The sequence below is a fragment of the Anomaloglossus baeobatrachus genome, chromosome 6, assembly GCF_048569485.1.
Source record: "Anomaloglossus baeobatrachus isolate aAnoBae1 chromosome 6, aAnoBae1.hap1, whole genome shotgun sequence".
In the NCBI taxonomy this organism is placed as follows: Eukaryota; Metazoa; Chordata; class Amphibia; order Anura; family Aromobatidae; genus Anomaloglossus; species Anomaloglossus baeobatrachus.
In genome coordinates this window covers 288,525,943-288,546,955 of record NC_134358.1, presented here as the reverse complement: position 1 = coordinate 288,546,955, position 21,013 = coordinate 288,525,943, and the positions used below count along the sequence as shown (strand labels likewise).

Below are 21,013 nucleotides of genomic sequence, written 5' to 3'. Positions count from 1 at the left end.
TATAGCATATAGATTGGGCTTAAAGGGAATCTGTCAGCAGGTTTTTGCTATGTAAACTGAAGGCAACATGCTGGAAGAGTTAACACAAAGTTCAGGCATGCCTGTGTTGTCACAATTCTTCTGTTTATTTGCTATGTTTGTTTAAGCAGCAGGACCCTTATTACAGGACTAGAATTTCCCTGTGCAGAGAAGCCCAACACGCCCACTGCTGTGATTGACACCTCACTGTCAATGTACAAGCTTTATAGAGCCTGGTGTGGGCAGGAGCAGCTCCCTTGCCTCAGCTGCATGACTAAACCTAAAATTTCAAATTGTATCAGCCAGTAATCTAAGTGATACATAGTTGGATTCAGGATCTCTTTGCCTACATTATGTTACTGTCAGATGAGGTAGCAAAAACCTAACAGATTCCCTTTAAAGGTTATATAGAATCTGTACTGGGATTATCATTCTAAAAGAATGGCTCTAGTACCATACACATCCCCCTATGGCTAATTGTATTCTGTGCACTTTTGTCTCATTTAATCATAGCATTACCATATTTTCCAGCCAGAATTTAGTCTAGTAATGTTTATTCCTGTTTCCATCTGTTCTAGAAAAAGAAGAATGAGACCGAGACAGAAGTGGAAGGAGAAGACTCAGCAATGACTGATATGCCTCAGAGTGAGGAGTTAACAGACATTGTGGAGATGAAAGAAGATGGAGAATGAGCAGGATACTGGCTGGAATAGTACAGCTGCCCTATCCATGTCTCTGGTCTTCAGTTTTTATTTTCTTTTTATGGAACTTGGTTTCAGAAGGCTCCAGTGTGTAGCATACTGGGTATGCTTCTTATAGACGGGCCTGACGGAGGCTCAGCGCTTTACAGATACCATGCATTATATCTTCCCCCAACTACGGGCATGCAATTAGCCGCTTCCTTCCGGCTACATCTGGACATTGTCAACCAAAGCATTACTGTCTCTTTTTTGCAGGTAACAAAGCTGCCGTCCCTGTTACTTTCTTCCTTTAACGACCATTGTTTTCTGAATATTGGAATTCAGTTCTGTGTTTGTATTTTGGTTAACTTTTGTAAATCAATTTTCGGCTCAAAAAAGGGATTTATTTTTTAGAAACCAGATACAAAAGCACACCTAACATGGAAACGATTTACTGCACAAAACGGGGGAGAGTGCTTTTATACCACACGTCATTTACTTGGATCCACAATATAGTTTAATGGAGTTACAATCAACTTTTAGAATGTTGGAGTTATTTTTTTTAGTTTCTTGTTCTTAAACTGTAGTTTCACCGTGATCAATATGCCTCAACTTATTGGGTACCATATTGGAGTTACGTATTTTTCCATTGTTAAATATAGGGGTTTTAAAATCCCGCCGTTTGCTACTCTATGACATATCTATATTCCACAGACCATTGACCTAAAATAAATTTTGGTGAGACAATGGGACAACAGTTTTGCTTTGACACGCCTATAAACATGACTGTTAAAGCTTGGGGGTAAAATTTCTCCTGATGGTCACGTAGCATGATGTATACTGGAAGCAATAGGATAATAGGTATCGAAAATAGCCTCTTCCGAGTGTCTATTAGCACTTTCCATAAAGCGTAATTTACAATACCAGCTAAGGTACGGAGATTTTTAAATAATCAAGATTTTATTAGTCTTTACGCATTCAATCCATAGAGTAAAATTCACAACAATGCACATTTAACGTGAGGATTTTGATGCAGAAAAGCTACACATAAGTAGCGGGCAATAAAACGGATTAAATCTGAAATAAATACACAAGTCTCTAGATATTCAGCTTAAAGAGTAACTAAACGTTATTTATTGTTTTTTAATTTGTCCAGCATTGAAAGTTGTGAAACCTTGTAAATTGCTTTAAAGTGCTTTTCCCCCTAATCTGTTTGCGTGTCTTTAGAGTGCGGATGCTAGTAGTGAAAGGCTCAGTTCCAGTCTCCTCTTAGTATTCTGCTTATCAGAACAATCTCCTACAAGAGCTTGTGCCTAGAGTTAAGGTGCTGTCACACATACCGACGTAGCAGCGATCTGACCTTATCAGGATCGCTCCTGCGTCATTACATGGTCGCTGGTGAGCTGTCAGACAGGCAGATCTCACCAGTGACCAGGCCCCAGCGACGCGTGGAAGCGTAACTAAGGTAAATATCTGGTAACCAAGGAAAGCACTTCTCTTGGTTACCCAATATTTACCTTAGTTACTAGCATCCGCCGCTCTCACGCTGCCAGTGCCAGCTCCCTGCATACGTAGCTGGAATACACATCGGGTAATTAACCCGATGTGTACTCTGGCTAGGAGTGCAGGGAACAGGGAGCCAGCACTGGCAGCGTGAGAGTGGCGGACGCTAGTAACTAAGGTAAATATCGGGTAACCAAGAAGCCCGTCCCTTGGTTACCCGATGTTTACCGTGGTTACAGCTTACCGCAGGCTGTCAGACGCCGGCTCCCTGCTCACTTCAGTTCGTCGCTCTCTCGCTGTCACACACAGCGATGTGTGCTTCACAGCGGGAGAGCAACACCCAAAAAATGAAGCAGGACATTCAGCAACGACCGGTGACCTCACAGCAGGGGCCAGGTCGTTGCTGGATGTCACACACAGAAACAATCGCTAGCAACATCGCTGTTACATCACAAAAGTCGTGCCTCAGCAGCGATGTTGCTAGCGACGTTGCTTAGTGAGATGTGGCCTTAACTCTACCCTTTACCTCTTAGTGAAGAAAAATGTAAAGTATAATTAAGCGCCCAACATTCTTTACCACTTAAATATTAACTTTATGTTGTGTAACTGGTGAGAACCTATAATATATATCATAAAGTACAGGCAATCCTTTATAGTCACACTGTACACACACTAGCAGTGAGTAGTGTAATGCAGTACTCGAGGTCATTGTTTTCCAAGCAGTTATGTAATGAAGAAACTTACCCTAGATAAGGCAAGATAATAAGACTCGAGATGAGGACGATTATTCTTAAAACATCGCTGCTACGTCACAGAAAATGGTGACTTAGCAGCGACGGCGTTGTCGCTGTCGCTATGTGTGACACCCCCTTTAGTAAGACAGGTGCTGACCTGATATTTACTGCCATCATCTGGACTCCAAATGAGTATGTTCTGAATTAAATGCAATTGAATGCAGACAAATAAGTGGGGAAAAGCGCAGGTTTGGAATCACATATGCATTTTCTTTTTTAATAGTAATGAAGATAAATCCCTTAATAAAGTGATTAGGGAAAGTGTCAGTTTTCCATGCTGGACACAATTATTAGAAATGTAAAGAGTATATCAACTTAAAATTAAAGTTTCTCCTGGAGTATCAAATTGGCTCAGGAAGAATAAGCCAAGGAATAATCCCTGGGAAAAACAACAACAGGCATGGTAATCATATGGAGGGAGTTTGGCCGGGCAATCCTAGGGATCAGAATGGTTTAAACATTCTCTCCACTACCCCTTCTCATTCACCATGTTTTCCCCCCATGAAGATCATAAAAAAAAAAAAAAGCCTATACTCTTGCTCCACTGTTGGAGTGCATTCAGTGCTCGCGTTCCTGACTATTATGAAACTAAGGCCAATGCCCAAACAGTGCTGGCTTCTATCGTCCCGCTTTTGGACATGTAAGTAATACTGATGAGCGAGCACTTCCATGCTCGGTACTCGTAACAAGCAGTTGGACGCTTGAACGGTTTTGACTCACGTACCCGAGTATAATGGATATCAATGCAGTATAAGGGAACTCAAGCACTTTTCAGGAAGATCTTTAGGAAAACCGCTTGAGTTTTCGTTGTATTGCATTATACTCTGTACACAAGTTTCGCCCATTCGAGCGTCCAACTGCTCGTTATGAGTACCAAGCACCCGAGCATGGTAGTGCTCAATCATTACTAGTAAGTAATTAACATGAAGTGACAGTTGCGGCTGCCACTCACTTCCTGTTAAATCACAACATTCCGAAGGCGGGAAGAGAGAAGACCTAGCTTTTTATTTTTATGGGGGTGAACACGGGGAATTAGGGTCATCCAAGTAGTAGACAACCCCTTTAAAATAACTTTCAGTTCCGATAGTCATCTGATACTGCCAACAACCTTCCACCTAATCTATAATGTATGATATATATATATATATATATATATATAAAATGTGTCCATAATCATTTCATAATTAATGCAAAATATTAACAGTTTTACTGAACATATGTGCCCAAATTATAATTTTCATTATCTTTAAGTCACTTCTTTTTGTTGACTTTTTGTGCTAAATTCTTTATATGGTGCATTTGGTTCATGATTTCTGTGCAAAATCAAAAATGTTATATTTTTCTAACACTTTTTTGCAACAGTACAAAAAAAAAACCAAACCCCTTTTCTGCTAAATGTTGAAAAATTTGCTTTAAAAATTATAGAGTATACATATACAGTAATCACTCCATGGATGAATTAGCTGACAGCATTGGAAACCCTGTTTACTATGGCTAACATAAAAAAACAAACAATATGAAAACATATTAGACTTTAAAAAGACAAATTTAAAGGAATAAGACGCAAAAGAAAAAAGGCATATAAAATTCCAAAAGTAGACAAAGAAAAAATGCAATAGTGAATCAGGCCCTAACAATCTAACATAAAACGTAGGTCATATTGGCCTTTAGAGGTGAACACTAGTGAAGACATATGGCCCAATTCATCAAGAATGGCGTTCACGCCGGTCTTGATGAGGGGGATGTGCTGGAGTCAAACACTCATAAGTCTCGAAGAAGGGCACGTCCTTCGTGAATCTAGAGCACCTGACAAGTGGTGTGCACCTCCTTGCACTACACCAAGAATCTCACTGCAGTCAGGTACTGGAGTGAGAATACTAGGGTAACGAAAGCCATAGCTCCTTAGTAGTGACGAGCGATCACTACCATGCTCGGAACGAGCAGATGGACATTTGGGTGGGCGTGATTCGAGTACCGAGTATAGTAGAAATAAATGAGTTTGAGAATTTTTCAGACAACTCTTCCGGATATATGCTCGAGTTCCCTTATTGACTTTCAATATACTCTGGTACTCGAGTCGCACCCATCTGAGCATCCAACTGCTAGTTACAAACTCTAAGTTGTACATAACGTTTGCAACTAAAAATGTTACACCAAAATCCTGGCTTGAAATCTTTGATGAATCGGACACATGGTCTATACTTGTGGCCCATGGCAAGAAACCAGATGCCTGTTTTGTTAGAAGACGAAAATAGACTATTTGCTATAGTAAACTTTTGGGTTTTCCAGAGGTCCATATGTAATGTTCTTGGCAAACAGTGTTATTAGAAACCTGGACAGTAGTGTCGATTCCAGTAACTTATGTCATGGAATGGTTTCAGTGGATCCGATTCATTGTACACCAGTCAATCTTTGGGACCGTTGGAGTAACATGCATCTAATTCATTCAGAGGCTCATCTTACAACTGGCGTGTTCCTTCACCAGAAATATTACTCCACTCAGGGCATACATTTTCATTCGTTGGATGGGTGGACTTAACCATGCCCCTTCCCGCTCATGTGCCTTCTGTTTTGACAGAGCTGGCCAGTACTGGCTTAAAAACGTGAAGTGAAAACACCTTTATGGAACGGGTCCAAAAGGTTTAATTTTTCATATAAACAAGAAAGTTGTGTTAATTGCCGCAGCTTTTAAAGCATTTCCTATTGCAATAAGGCATCAATATACATTGTGCAGGCAGTGCTCGTTTCCATTATCCAGTCCATTTTTCACACATCCTAATTATCCTATTTATTTAGCGCCATAACTTATTTTTGTCCCGGTCGATTAATCTATGTACCGCATGCCTATTTGTTGCTCACGCCTGGATAGAGACATTGGTTTCATACCGTAGTTTAGCACTTTAAGTTATATGGTGACGTCGTCATTGTAGTTAGAGAAGATTGTACATATTTCTCAAAGTAATGCAATACATAGTTTTCATTTATTACTTTGCTCTTCACAACCCTCTGAACTTGGCCAGAAGAGTGTGGTATAAAAACACGTAAGGCAACAGTAGAAAAACTCTTGTCGACATGGACCAGCCAATCAGAGCACTCATTGCAATTTGCCACAGCCGTTTTGGAAATGCAAGCAGATTGCTGATTGGTTGCTCTGGGGAACAAGTCAAGATTTTCTCTGGGTCATGTTGTGATACGAGGCTGTACTGCATTACAGCTCCTCCATTATCTTGGCTCGACTTATTATATGTTGATGTTAGATGTGATCTGTATAAAATCGTTATTTCCAATTGAGCCTCGTGCCCTCTGGCTGTATAGAACTGAATATCTTTCTGGACACAGAAGACAAAATGGAATATTTTTTTTAATATTTTTTTTTCTTTGGGTACTTGACTAGAAATATAATCAGCAGTATTTTTGAATATTTGTGAATATATTTAAAATGTGTGGGGTTATGGCTGGAAAAATCAATATTAAAATAAAAAAAAAATATTGGAGATGGATATGGACTTGGATGTGTTATAGAAACACATTTATCAAAAGGGCAGGTGCAAATACGACTGGAAAAGTGAGATTCATTTTGTGTAGAAAATAAAGGGAATATAATAAAACATTTAAACTGACAAAAGTGTGTTGCAATTTACTGTGTAGTCGCGTTTCATTGCTCTAGCATAGGAATCCCAACCCCCCTTACTGCAGTCGGGTGGTGTGCCATTCAATCCCATCAATTTATCAACCATATGTAACAAAAGACAAATGTCTGTCACGTTCAACCGAGAGATGGAAAAGGTTAACAGGAAGGGCACAACCACAATGAATGATCCAGTCCACCGCTAACGAGCTAATATTTCCCTATTGATCCCAATTGTGGATCTACTGGACCAAACATTGCGATGATATTTACATAAATATTTTGTCTTTTGAGGGAGTTTTACATGAAACTGCTCTTGTATGGGGCATTTATGTATTTTCTGGAAACCAACAGAAAGCCAGTAGTGATGAGCAAGCATTACCATGCTCGGGTGCGTGGTACTCATTATGAGCAGTTAGACACTTGAATGGGCGCAACTCGGGTACAGAGTATAATGGAAGTAAATGGGAAACTCAAGTATTTTTCTCAAAGATTTCCCAGAAAAATATTAGTGCTCCCCATTGACTTCTATTATACTCCGTACTCGAGTCGCGCCCATCCAAGCGTACGACTACGTTTGGGTTTCCGCCTGCAAAAAACATGTGCAAAAAATGGTGCAAGACAGAGCACATGCTGACTAAGTCTGCTCCAATATAGTCAATGGTGACATCAGCGCATGGGTCTGAAACATTTTTTTGCGGGGGAGAGAGGGGGGTTCGGACGGATGCTCCGACGGAAGCAGCAAGCATAAGGAAAAATGCAATGTGAAAGGGGCCTTAGAAATGCGCTTTATGTCAGCTGTCAGTTCACAGCGGTTATCAACCCTACAAGTATTACCCGATGGCCATTGCACTAGGGGAAATCGAGAAGAGCCTGGTAAAGCAACAGAATTGGCGCATCTAGAAGATGTGCCACTTCTGGGGAAGCTATTTTCAGGCTGGAAGGGGCCAAATAAACAAAGGCCTTCCCAGTTGGATACCACCAGCCCCCAGCTGTCTGCTTTACCTTGGCTGGTCATCAAAAATAGGCGAGACCGCACTTTGTTGTTGTTATTTCACCTCATATTAAAAACACCATAAAAGCAAAAAAACAGTGATAGCATTACTGTTTTTCTTTTCACCATTTCATCGCACGTAAAACGTTCTAAAAAGTTGGAAAGATTGTATGTCACTGGAGAAAACCTTCAAAATGATAATTGTAATTAAACTGATTGTGCCAGAACAGCCACACCCAGTAATCAAGTGATACACTATTGGATTCAGAATCTTCTTGCCTACATCATGATGCTCTCAGGTGGATGAGGTAGCATAAACTTGCTGTCAGATTTCCTATAATATGCTATAATTGCCTTTAAGAAAACCTATATGAATCACAGCATGGGACATCGCCTTAGTTACCGTTGTTGGTATCAATTTCCAGATCAGCGTTGCAGGACGGAGTCTTGTCACAGACCAGAAATTTTCAATTAATTAGATTAATATCTCAATTGTTTGCTAGTAACAACAACAAAATTAATATGCCTTTCCTAAAGAAAACTAACACTATTTGCTCTGCGATTAGCCTAGATTATTATTGAGAAAACTATCCAAAATTTCCATGCACATCTATGCAATGATCACTGTATCCTCTGGCCCTACACCCGACTATATCCAAAATAGCAGTTGCACTCAAGTAAAGGGAAGGAGGAAAACCAAGAATGTAGCTGGTGAATATTGGAATGTGAACACGCATTACTGCAAAGAAAACATGAAAATATGTCTTTAAAAAAAAAAAAAAAAAAAAAAAAAGTTACTTAGCAAATAAAAAAGTGGCCAAATTTACTTGTGGCCAGTTACCACGTCAAGGTGTAACTCATTTGGGTCCTTCTCTCATAGCTATGCCTCTCGTGTCCAATCTGACCTTTTATATGGACTAGAGTAGAACCTGCAAAAGGAAAATTAAAAACACCTGAAGTAACTGGGAGGAGTGCACAGACAAAAAGGACATGACTCCATAATACAATTTTCCTTTTGCAGGTTCTATTCTAGCCATATAAAAGGTCAGTTTGGACAAGAGAGGCATAAAAATTAGAGTAGGAAACAGATGAGAGTTACACCTTGACGTGGTATCTGGGCAAAAGTAAAATTGACCACTTATTTGCCGAGTAACTCTTTTTTTCAAAAAAAATATTTTCATGTTTTCTTGGCAGTAATGAGTGTTCACATTCCAATGTTCACAATCTACATATTTGTTTTTTCTTCTTCCCTTTACTTGAGTGCAACTGATATTTTGGATATTGTATGTCATGCTCAGTATGCACCTGTTCAGACTACGAGGTTCCGGCAAATTTTCTATTCTACACCCGACTATATCATAAATGAGAAGGGAGATGCAGCAGTCATTTATAGGATGCATTGGAAGAAGGATTTTTGGATTTTTATTAGGAGAAGGTGGTAGCACTTAAAATGTGCATTATTGCTAGAAAACATTGATCTCTATGGTCTACAAAACTGCACTATCACCATTGTGTCCCTGGGATGAGCGTGTGTAGGATGTCCTGGTAGACCTAGATGTTAAAACTCTGCCGGAATGTGGCCTAAGAGACTAATGATTACACATCCACATCATCTCTGTTGTCAAACAGATCAAGAAACAATGTACCGGTACTTTAAAGAATGTGAACTTTTTATTTCATAGACATGGGGTACAGCCTCCCTGGTTGCTTCACAAGGACTCATTGACGAAAACTAGTGTAAACTGCTGCTCAAAGCCAAAGCAACATGGTTCCAGCTTGCATGTTAGAGAATAAGCTACAAAAGGAAACAGGTGACTTGATTGGTTGCCATTAAAGGAAGAGATAAGAATGAATTCAAATTCACATGCTATCAACTCTAAAGGCTCATATCCCTCTTCCTGTTCTTATAGGGTGCTCTGAAGGCAGAAGTAAATTTCATTTTAAATCCCTATGTGATGCTAGAATCGCCACTATACTTTTATTAATACATCACTACTGTTCCCCTAACTACACTGTTTTTCATTTTTTTTGCCAGTAACAGAGCGGTGTCTATACCTGGCATGCAGGAGACCAGAGACATCACCAGCAGGGTGGTGCTAGTCTCCTGCATGCCAGGTATGGACACCGCTCCGTTACTGACAGATTATTACTGCTCTGAGCCGACAACATAGTGGACGCTATCACTATAGATCATCCAGTGCAATGCATGGAGGAACAGAGGGGATGGGGAGGGGAGGAGGGGGGGGGGTAAGCAGGGACAAGCAGGGCCCTTAAACAAACGTCATGATGATGCTTCGTTTCAGGGAGGGGGCAGAGACTCACTGATACAGAGGTCACTGACACAGCCTCTACCCTCTGATGACGTTTCATCATTCATTTCATTTGGAATATTGCAACAAGCACTGTAATGCTCAAACGAATAGTCAGACAGGAAAAAGGAAACCAAATTGAACAGCAGTTAGTGTATTTGGGGAACAGTAGAGAATTTTTAATACAAGTATATTGGAAACTAGTTTAGATTATAGCATCAAATAGATAGGGATTTCAAATTAAACTCACTTTTGCCTTCAGGCCATGCTTTTATGTGCCAATCCATGTGACCTCACGTCACAGCAGTGATGCAGCTGCAAGGTATGTCATTGCCTTTCTGGAATGCTATATCAGTTATTGGGCATTGCCTGCTTCTTACTCCTGGCACAGAGCAGAATCTGTGGTTTGCTACATGCTCCTTATGCAAACCATCCTCTTGCCCAAGCATTGTTTCTGGCTGTGTGCCTGTGATGTTCCCCTTTCTCCTCATTCACTCTGCTGTCCTATTCTATAATGGCATGTTACATAAAAGCTGTAAAGATGAACAGAATAAGAAGGCGTATGTTCATAGCATATGAGCTTCCTCTCCACTCATTTACAGCTTTTATAGGACACCTCAAGGCACACTCATTGCTCTTCCATGATCCTTGACATGTGACATACAATCTGTGAAGGAGCATGGAGGGAAGATAGAGGGAGTGATGAGGCATCACATAAGATCTATAAAAGAGCCATGACAATACACATACTCATTCTACACTTGTTCACAACTTTTATGACATACGCCATGACCGTATAGGATAGCATGGAGAGTGAGGGAAATGGCAAACGACAAAATGGCAAGTGAATGATTTGCAATTAGGAGAGATGACGAAGTTTGACCTGTGACGTAGCACCCCAGAAATGTGACTGGATATCACAGAGAAGTTGTAAAGTCACAAGATGTGCCATTCAAGAACAGCAAAAGCTTTTACAAAGTGTTGAAAGTATGTGGAATGAAATACATTTCGTATCTCTCCACAGATCCCTTGTAAATCAGCTGGACTACGCTGGTTTGTAAGTTAAGAAACACATCCATCTTGAGGTCAGGGTTATTAGGCAGGGCTATCAGTATTTACTTTCTGTCTAGTTCATAAATCATTATTACACAATCCCTGTCTCCGAGGAAGGCTGCTGCTTCTGCTATAAAGTCCTGCCTGCATTTCATTGATCACTTGAAATATAGTAACAGTCTCTGAGGTATCATTAAATATGAATATAAAAAAAATGCTCTAGTATTTCATTTTAGGATTTTACTTTTGTTACATATTGCTGCTGTTTATGCATTGTGCTACAAAGTTTGTTACATCTGTATCCACTTCTAGTTTTGTTAGGTTCAACCAGGTTATACCATGCTCGTAACCACACTTGTTTGCCCTCGGCAAGCCAATTTCTAGAAAGCAAGCTTCCTCTTATATTAGATAGTTCTTTATAATTAAAAAACAACATACATATAAAAAGCACCATATTCACTCTACATAGAACATTCACAATGCTTGCTCTAGCTGCAGACCTCTCCGCTAAACATGAAAAGCATCCGGCATGCCAAGCATTCACCCACGACCTTGTAACAACCTCCACCAGGGCCAATTTGTTGTTACACATTTGGGTTTCTGAGAAGGCAACCCGAGCACCTCGGGTTTATAATGTCCAGCTGTTACTAAGAACAGAGAAAAACGGCTGCAATGTTCCCACATAGGGGGATACCACGCGCTCTAGACCTAAAGTACAAGTATTAATCCCGGACATATTAAAGTTCATACGCTGGTCTCTTCACATACTCTAACTGGGACATTGTAATGTCGATCATCCTCCGTTATCAGTGTCACCACCGGCCAGTCAGCCTGGTCATTAGGATAGTGGGTAATGAACTCATCTGTTCCATATTTGTATAATCTATACACTTTGATAGTGTGTCGCAACGTGTATCCAAGGAGAAACATTTCAACCTAAGAAAAAATATATATATATAGATTATTAATTCAACAGGGTTGGCAATCCTTAACACAATACATACCCCTAGTAATAGTGGGAGCACTTCATCAGCCTCCTAACACTATTTAAAATGATCTCCGGATTACTCCTAAGCATACCTGAGTGAGATTTACAAAAAATATTTTAAGGTGGTGTAAGGCACCCCCAGACTAGTCCTGGACCACAGTCATTAATTCCAAATCACGGCCTATAAGAAGCATAACAGGCATAATAGCTGGTGTGTGTATGTCACCACTGTGGGAATGATACCAGGGTGGTTTTGGAATGATTGACAGCATTCTAGGACTAGTCTGGGTACAAGACCACTATAAGGGCTCACTCACATAAGCATATAAAACACAGCCAAGTGCCAACTGATGTTTTATCGGATGGCACTCACTCCAGTGTTATACTATGGGGAAGTGCTGACCACCGCTTTTTTTTCTCATGCAGATTTGGCATTAGAAAGAAATTGCACAAAATCCATATGATCATCAAATGACACACACCCATACAAGTCTATAGGTGCGTGGAAATCATCACACTACACTCTGTCATCATCAGAATGCAGTCCAACTTACGCCAACACAGACAATGCAGAAATCAAGTTCTCATCTTCAGCTGTGCTCAGATTCTCAAATACAAGAGAACTGGATCACAGTAAATGACATTCGGCTCACACTGCAGTAGAGTTTGATCAGTGTCATTACCATAATGCATCCGATTCCCTCGCATGAGAGAGCATGTGCCGTGTGACCACAGCCTTAAAGGGTCTGTCAGCACAGAATGACTATTTTCAAGCCAAAAACAGGCCCTCTGTGCATTATGGCGTGGCTGCACCTTCCCCCCCGTACTTGTCTCCTGTCTGCCAAAATACTCTTCATTGATTGACTGCTGTGGCTTTATAAAGCCAGATAAAAAGGTGGAGATGAAAAACATAAGCAACTTAAATCTTTGACCAATCCAAGGGTGCACTGAGCGCCTGTATGTGGTGTTAATAGTCATTCTGTTTTGACAGACTCCCGTTAAACACTGGCCTCAATTCAAGACTGTCAGCTAACACAGAGCCCTATGAGCCAAAAGGACAGGAGATGGTAAGCTACAGAACCTTCATTAATTTTTATAGAATATCTATCTTTCTCACACATTTACTTAGGTATAGACAATAAAAAGTTTGGTGGAAGTGGGTCTTTAAAGTAAACTCTGAAGGTTCAGACAGGTAAACCTAATTTCTAACTGGAGTAAGGTACACCACAACTTGTCATGAGTTCGAAAAAAGGTGGCGTTTCGCCCTAGTACCGTCCATTTTGGCGAAGCCAGGCCAAAAGTGGTTTGAAAACGCCACAAAGAATTCTGGCATAGTTTATATCAATCTGTGGACTTTATTTGAGGAGATATTAAAGATGGTGTTCTTAATATTCAAGGGTGCCAATAATTTTGACACAACCACACATGACGCATACATCACTAAAAAGTTACAGTTCCCTTAAGAGGTTTTTCGATTTTAGAAGGAAAGTATGCAGGGTCTCTATGTGACTACTGAATTATGACAGTATGTGATCCACTCACTCGGCACGGTTCCCTTGTATTCACCATGTGAGTTAGCGGTCACATTACCACATGTTCAATACTTGCAAACTAGTCTCATCAAGATTCTCTCTAGAAAAAAAAAAGAAGCCAGATGAGACTAGTGGTTAAGTGATCACATGTATGCAAAACTTATATATGGGGTCATATAATGGCCAACTCACATGGGGAATACAGGGGAATTCTGAGCGTCTGCACATGGCAGTCACAAATGCTAATTGCAGAACATTTTCTTAAAATCTTTCATCCCCTTATAAAGTCGATTTTTAGTTGCGTAAAAGTTCATGTAACCAATAGATGTTTCCATGATAATTCATACCTGCTCAAGTCCTCCAGTGTGCCCCACATGATTTAAGTGATTCTTCATAAATTCACAAGGATTATTAGAGGTGTTCCGAGCAAATAACAGCCAGGAGAACACAGGGACTTCTCTGCCGTCTTCACTAGCATTAAATAAGTCAATAGCCGTTTTCAGCATCAAGAACTTAACCGCCTCATACAAACAATACTCCTCTTCATTCTGAAAGATCTCATCACACGCAGCTTGTTTCTTGTCAGATATCTGGATCTCACTCAGGTCTGACCACTGCGGAAAAAGAAATGGCAAATACAAAAATACAGAATCAGAGCACTTATGATATGGCTTATGTTGGGGAATAAATAGTAAGTGGAGGTAGATATAAATGTTTTCTCCAAATTACTGTCTGGTGGTGGCTTTTCCCCAGGAAAACCAAAAAGGACCATAGCTTTCTCTTTCCCAATGAATTGTTTGGGGCATACACAAGAGTGTTGGCTGAATCAGTCAATATTGGAGGGTTTTGCTGATATTACCTTAAATGTCTCTTTTTTGTTGTTTTTTTTCCCCATTGACATACAGAACAGTAACAGGTAAGAACAAGGTATAGTGGGATGGACGTCTCATAAGGCAAACATAGGCCATGGCCTAGGGCGAAGCACTCAGCAGGTTTAGATCCCAAAGAAATAAACAACTGTTTACCAATGTTTCTGTATGATTCACAAGGCCACATAACACTTTTTTTTTTTTTTTTACACTTTTTTTTTTTACACACACACACACACACACACACACACACACACACACACCGGTACAGTGACCTTTTCCATCTTTACCGCTTGCGCTGTCTCTCAGTCACGGGCAAAAAGAATTTACTTCTACTACCACACACGCAGCATAACCCACATGTTAAAAGAAAACTCCAGATTTGATGTTACAGTAGTGATTCATTAAGCTCATATGGCATATTCAATGAAGGTAATGAGCGGCCCAGGAAGTGAATGAGCGGCTGCAGTGTGATAGGTACCCCAGTAACTTGATAAGTATGAAGCACTTGGTCCTACCCCTTTGCGCTGGATTCTGGTCCCCATAGACTTTATATGGGGAGCAGCATCTGGCCAGAGACCAGGGATCAATCCTCCGCTGACCCCGAGTGAGCAGGGGATTGACCTGCCAGTCCTCCGAAAAACAGGGACAAAATGCAAGCAATTGACATGCTGCATCTTGGCTGAGTCTTCAAAACCACAGCCAAATAGAAATCTCATAGCCTTTGCTGGAGGACGGAAATGCATGCATTTCGGTGCATCTTTGTGACCACAAACTTCATAAAGCAGTAAAGATGCAGTGTGTGTAGATAGCCTTATAAATTTGGTTTTGTCAAATTCACATTTTTTTTTTTACTTTTCTACAATACACCTTTAAAATAAAATAAATTGGTTTTGGGTCACCAAATATTGAAAAAGTTTCACAATTTTCCATTAGTGCAGCGGTCATCATTGTCAGCAGCATCTGAGGAGTTAACGTCTGAGCCGATTCCATCCAGCAGACATAACTGTACACTTTCAGACTGCAGGTAACGTTTTGTGGTGTAGTTACGTACATTTGCAGGAAAGGATTAACACGTCCCTCCTTTCGAGGTTCTAAATTGAAATGGCCTAAGGCATAAGATAGTTGTGACACAATGCTACCACTCCATTTTTGGGTCCCCTCTCCTTTCCCAAGACATATCCTCTACTCATAGCATGTTTCACAGGTCCTTGTAAAAGGGGAAAAAAAGCAAACAAACAAAAAAACAAAACATTCCACTCCCTTGTTCTCATGCTTCATCCAATGACTGGGATGTGTGGTCTTTCTTAAAACAAAAAAAGATATTGAACACCCATGTCTAAACAACACTAAATCTCGACTATTCTGAAGATAGAAGGTCCAGTGGACAAGACTCCGACTATCCCATTCTTTCCACTCCCTATAGATACCTGCTGCCTGGATATATCATAAAGCAGTTTAAATAATGTAATTTTCCCTATATTCTATTCAAGGTTGCTTTAATGAACATATTAAAAAAAAGGCCATGTTTACTTTCCAACATACAAAAAAATAAAATATTCCAACACTTCTGGCAGCTGGCTAGTGACAAGTACACTATGGTGATATTTTAACGAAAAAGCAATCAGATTTTCTGATATTGAAAAACTGTAGAGGTAGTATAACTGCAGTATAATTAGTAAGTGAAGCCCATCTTTCATTCAGCCCACCCCCATGTCCTGCTGCTCATCTCCTGCCGGAGTGGACTATGTTCTCATTATGGTATTTGCCCCCTCACCGCCAGCCATCCAGTCCTCTTCTCTGAATGTCATCTCCCATCTCTGTCACCACAGGATGGATGGGGTGCGAGCAGATCCTTTCCATTAGTAATGTGGCCCACTATAAGCCCTGGTGGCATGAAAATAACCAAGATGCACAGGAGATGTGCAAGATCATGGGAAATGGAAGTCGCTGGGCATTTAGACCCAAGAGTTTCAAATATTTCCTATAATCTATAATTACCACTTTGTGTTTTCCCCATGTAAATGCACAAACAAATGAAACTGTCATTTGGTGACGCTATAATGAATATACCTAGAATTTGCTCATGCAATGGATGAATGGTAACAATTAGATTTCATGCATTTACCAACTTACCTTTTTCTTTAGCAATTCTAAGGACTCCTTCATCCGCACCCATGTTTTTGTGCTTCCATATGAATGCCAGAATTTCCACAGTTTTATCCACTCATATTTTTTGATAAGTGTTTCAGGTAACTATCAAAAAAGTGTAATACAATATTACTGTAATCCAACACAAGGTCATCAATATCATAGCAGTGAAAGCCCCATTACAATTATTATTCCAAGCTTGGCAACATTTGGTAAGAGGTTACAGGGTCGGCCTTAGACCTAATGGTGCCCTGTGCAAAGTTGCCCATTGGTGCTCCCACGCCATTTTTTCCAAATATATACTTGAGCAGGGGAGTAGCATTTAGGTCCTAAAAATACTGACTTATGCTTCCTTCCTCTTATGGTGTTTCTCCCATAAAAGGAGCACAGTGACATTTATTGGGGATGTACATATGTATATCCTCAAGTATGTCAACAAAAAAAAAGTAGCTGTTTATGCAAACTATATGTTCACTATATTAAGGGGAATCTGCCAGGTGATTTTCTAGTACAATACTAATGTTATCTTTAAAATAGGGCTTAAGGATACTTTCCAAGATCAGTAAGTTTAATTGCTCTACGATATCCTGTTATCTTGTTGTAAGCAACCGGGTTTTTCCAAAAATGTCATACTTTTTTTGCTCCCCAAAAAAAAAAATCAACATCTCACACACCGCAGATATCACACACACCCACACACTTATCACATCCAGTATTACAGAATGCTTCCGGCCGCAGGGAACGACGGGAGGAAGTCACGTATTGCAGATCCTGTAAGCAAGAATTGTGGCAGGTCCTTACACTGCACAGCCTCTCAGAAATCTGCCGGCGAGAAGAAATCAATGTCGCTGGATGTGGTGAGTGTGTGTGATCCGATGTTTGTGTGTCTGAGATCAGATGTGTGTGGGTGTGTGATCAGTGGAGGGCCTCCCGCTCGGCATCTGGCGAGTATGATTGCGGGGTGTCTGCTGTCTATAATGAAGGGTCCTGCAGTATTCTTTTTCTTTAGCTGCATGGACACTTCATTATTGAACCGCGGCTAGGGCTTACTTTTGGAGTAGAGCTTAGATTTAAGCTTTGAGTTTGCATGATCTCCCCGTATTTGTATGGGTTTCCTGCCACACTCCAAAGACATACTGATAGGGAATCTAGATTGTGAGCCCTAACAAGGACAGTGTTGCCAAAGTATGTAAAGCGCTGTGGAATTAATGGCGCCATGTAAGTGAATAAATATTATATTGCACTACAAAAATCCCCTGACAGATTGCCTTTAACAAAAATTTATTATAAATCCAATGTAACAGTTATAACAGTGACCTTTTTTCGCTAGAATTCACCAAGTACAGGTGCAACATGGTGGCAAAATGTGGCTCAGTGGCTACGTGTATGGCCATGCTTCAAAGCTTTGCACCAATGTTAGCTGAGTAGGATTAGGCTACTTCCTATTGGAGGGGGAAAAAAAAAAAAAAAAAAAAACAGTATTTGCCATGTGTGATTATGTGGAGTCCAAATATCCATTCTAAAATGGTGAAGAATTAAAACAAAGTTTAGTAAAAAGTGATCAAACTTTTTAATATACAGAGAGCCATTATTAGATTTTTTTTCCGTAGGAGAATCAGCCCGAGTAGGTTTTGCTCTTTGCATTGTATTACGCTGAACAATTATATTAATAGGACAGATCTTCTCATAGTTCAGCTTTTCCTGAGATTCGTGCTGTGAGGTTAAAGAGTTTAAAAACACAAAAGATGGTTTTATGAGAGGCTTATGCTCTGTGTATGTGTGGCCACCCAGTGGTTGTTGTCAGACTTGCAGGCGGCCTGGAACTTCACCAGCATAATACAGTGGAACCTTGCTTAACGAGAACAATCCGTTATGGGACTGTGCTTGTTAACCAATTTACTCGTTAGGCAAAGCAAGATTACCCATAGGAAATCATTGCAATGCAACGGATTCGTTCCAAAACGTGTTAAATGTCCCATCCTGGTCCCCTATTCTGTCAAACGTACAAACACGCACAAACACGCACATATTATATGCTCACCTTATCTTCTGTTCCATCGCCGGTCTCCTGGGACTTGCTGTTCTCTGGTACGGGGCCGGGCTGTGTATCGCGTTACCATAACGACGAGGGAGGAACTTCCTGGCCAGAGCGCTGACTCAAAAGGCAGAGCCGCTTGCCTCTGATTGGCCAGCGCGCTGCCTTTCAGTAGCGGTGACAGGAAGTTCCTGTCTCGTCGCTATGGATGCCGATACACAGCCTGGAGTGGAGCGGCGGACTACAGGACCCAGGAGGCCGGCGATGAAACGGAAGGTACACATATTATGTTATATTATATGCTCACCTTACCTTCCGTTCCATCGCCGGCCTCCTGGGTCTTGTAGTTCGCCGCGAGGACGTTGCGATGTACCCGGGAACTACAAGAACCATGAGACCGGCGGTGGAACGGAAGGTAAGGTGAGCATAATACTGGATGTGCGTGTGTGTTTGTGCGTACATGTGTGTGTTTGTGTGGACTGCAAGTGCGGGTCAGAGCGCAGTGGATTGACGGAACCAGAAGTGTGTGCGGATGCCAATGCCTGGAGCGGAGCAGAGCGGCGCACTACAGGACCCAGGAGGCCGACGATGAACCGGAAGGTACAGATATTATATGCTCACCTTACCTTCCATTCCACCGCTGGCCTCATGGTACTTCTAGTTCGCCGCGATGTACCTGGGAACTACAAGAACCATGAGCCCGGCGGTGGAACGGAAGGTAAGGTGAGCATAATACTGTATGTGTGTGCGTGCGTGTGTGTTTGTGTGTGTTTGTGCGTACATGTGTGTGTTTGTGTGGACTGCAAGTGCGGGTTAGAGCGCGGTGGGTGGACGGAACCGGTGTGTGCGGTGAGGATTTTGCTTGTACAGCAAAGCTTTCTCGTAAAGCGGGTTACAAATTTACAGAAAACTTTGCTTGTTAAGCGAAATTCTCGTTAAGTGGGTTACTCGTTAAGCGAGGTACCACTGTATTCAATTTCAGAATAAAACTGAAATCCACAATATAAAAAAAATAAAAAAAAAACAAAAAAAACAAGGGGTCAGATGGATCTATGTGCAGGTTTTTCTCTCACAAGATCTTCTGAATACACTTTTTTTCACACCTCTTAAAAATTACCATTAGGTGAAAAGTAACTGCAAATGGCACCATCAATCTGGATGGTCCTTAAAAGAGCTGCTCTGAGGGGCTGCTGATGGGTCTTTGGCTTCGTGATTTTTTTTTGTTTCTATGGTAACGTATGTTACATCACAAAATAATGCCTTAAGTGTCTAATAAGTTTTCAAAATTTTGTGTTTGTTGCTTATGGCAGCAGTGTTCTACGCACGCGGGAAAACAAAATGGTGGAGTCTAATGCAATATTCACAGCAACTGAGAGCAGAGGAGGGATAAAATTCTTGTTTCTGCAAGGAAAGTCCATGAAGGATATTCATGGTGGTATGTCACAGACATTGGGGGGGGGGGGATCAATGCCCTTTATATTCCACAGTTAAGAACTGGGTTGCCAAATGTAAAATGGGCCACTTCAGCACCAACGATGAGGAACGTCCTGGACGATCGAGAATGGTTGTTCCAGACATCGTCGCTGCTGTGCACAATCTCATACTGGAGAATCAACGAATTTTAGCTAAAGCAATAGTAGACAACATGGAGATTTCCCGTGCACGCGTTTGTGTCCTTATCCATGAACATTTGGACATGAGAAAGCCATCTACAAAGTGGGTCCCCAAATGTTTGACAACAGATTAGAGAAGCATGCGAGTGAAAACTTCCCACTCCATTTGTCAGCATTTCTGGACTGATAAGAACTTCCTGGATCAACTGGTCACTATGGATGAGATCTGGATTTATTTGTATGACCCTGAAAACAAGGAGCAGTAAAAAGAGTGGAGGCACAGTGGTTTTCCAAAGTTGAGGGTGCAAAAAAAATCAGCCACTAAGGTGATGGCATCTGTGTTCTGGGATGAGGGCGTGCTGCTAGTGGACTACCGTCAAAAGGGTTCCACCATCAATGCAAGGTATTACATTGAACTTTTGGACCAACTAAAGGCAGCTCTGAAGGGCAAAAGGTGTGGCAAGCTGTCCAAAGGAATCTTGATCCTGCAAAGACAACTCCTTTGGTCACACTGCACAAGTAACTACAGCAAAACTGGCAGAGCTGGGCTTCCAGCTGGTTAACGACCCACCTTATGCACCAGATCCAACTCCCTCTGACTATCATCTGTTTCTAAACCTGAAGAAACACCTCAAGGGTACCAAATTTCATACCATTTCTGATGCCATGGCTGCTATAGATACCTGGTTTGAGGCACAACTGAAATCCATCTTTTTGCTAGGCTTACAGAACTTGGAATACCGATGTAAGAAGAATGCTGACATCAGTGGAGTGTGCAATAAATGTAAAGTTTCATCATCCTATCTAGTTTCTTTCTGGGTAAAGCCAAAGACTTATTAGCAGCCG

The 21,013-nt window shown here is 41.0% G+C and overlaps 2 protein-coding genes across 3 annotated transcripts in view; one reads left to right on the top strand and one right to left on the bottom strand.

Moving 5' to 3' along the window:
* The window catches only part of ANKH (ANKH inorganic pyrophosphate transport regulator), a 195,957-nt gene extending 193,196 nt beyond the window's left edge, over nt 1-2,761 (top strand). Inside the window, exon 12 of the mRNA XM_075314873.1 lies at nt 597-2,761. Within this exon, the coding sequence (XP_075170988.1) occupies nt 597-710 (114 nt within the window). The 3' untranslated portion in view covers nt 711-2,761. The remainder of the gene's footprint in view (nt 1-596) is intronic.
* Nucleotides 2,762-9,266: 6,505 nt separating this feature from the next.
* OTULIN (OTU deubiquitinase with linear linkage specificity) overlaps nt 9,267-21,013 on the bottom strand; it is a 70,689-nt gene continuing 58,942 nt past the window's right edge. For both annotated transcript variants that reach the window (XM_075314870.1, XM_075314872.1), the window contains exons 8-10: nt 16,505-16,624; nt 13,847-14,113; nt 9,267-11,915 (exon numbers count right to left, since the gene is read on the bottom strand). In XM_075314870.1, the coding sequence (XP_075170985.1) occupies nt 11,724-11,915; nt 13,847-14,113; nt 16,505-16,624 (579 nt within the window). In that variant the 3' untranslated portion in view covers nt 9,267-11,723. The remainder of the gene's footprint in view (nt 11,916-13,846; nt 14,114-16,504; nt 16,625-21,013) is intronic.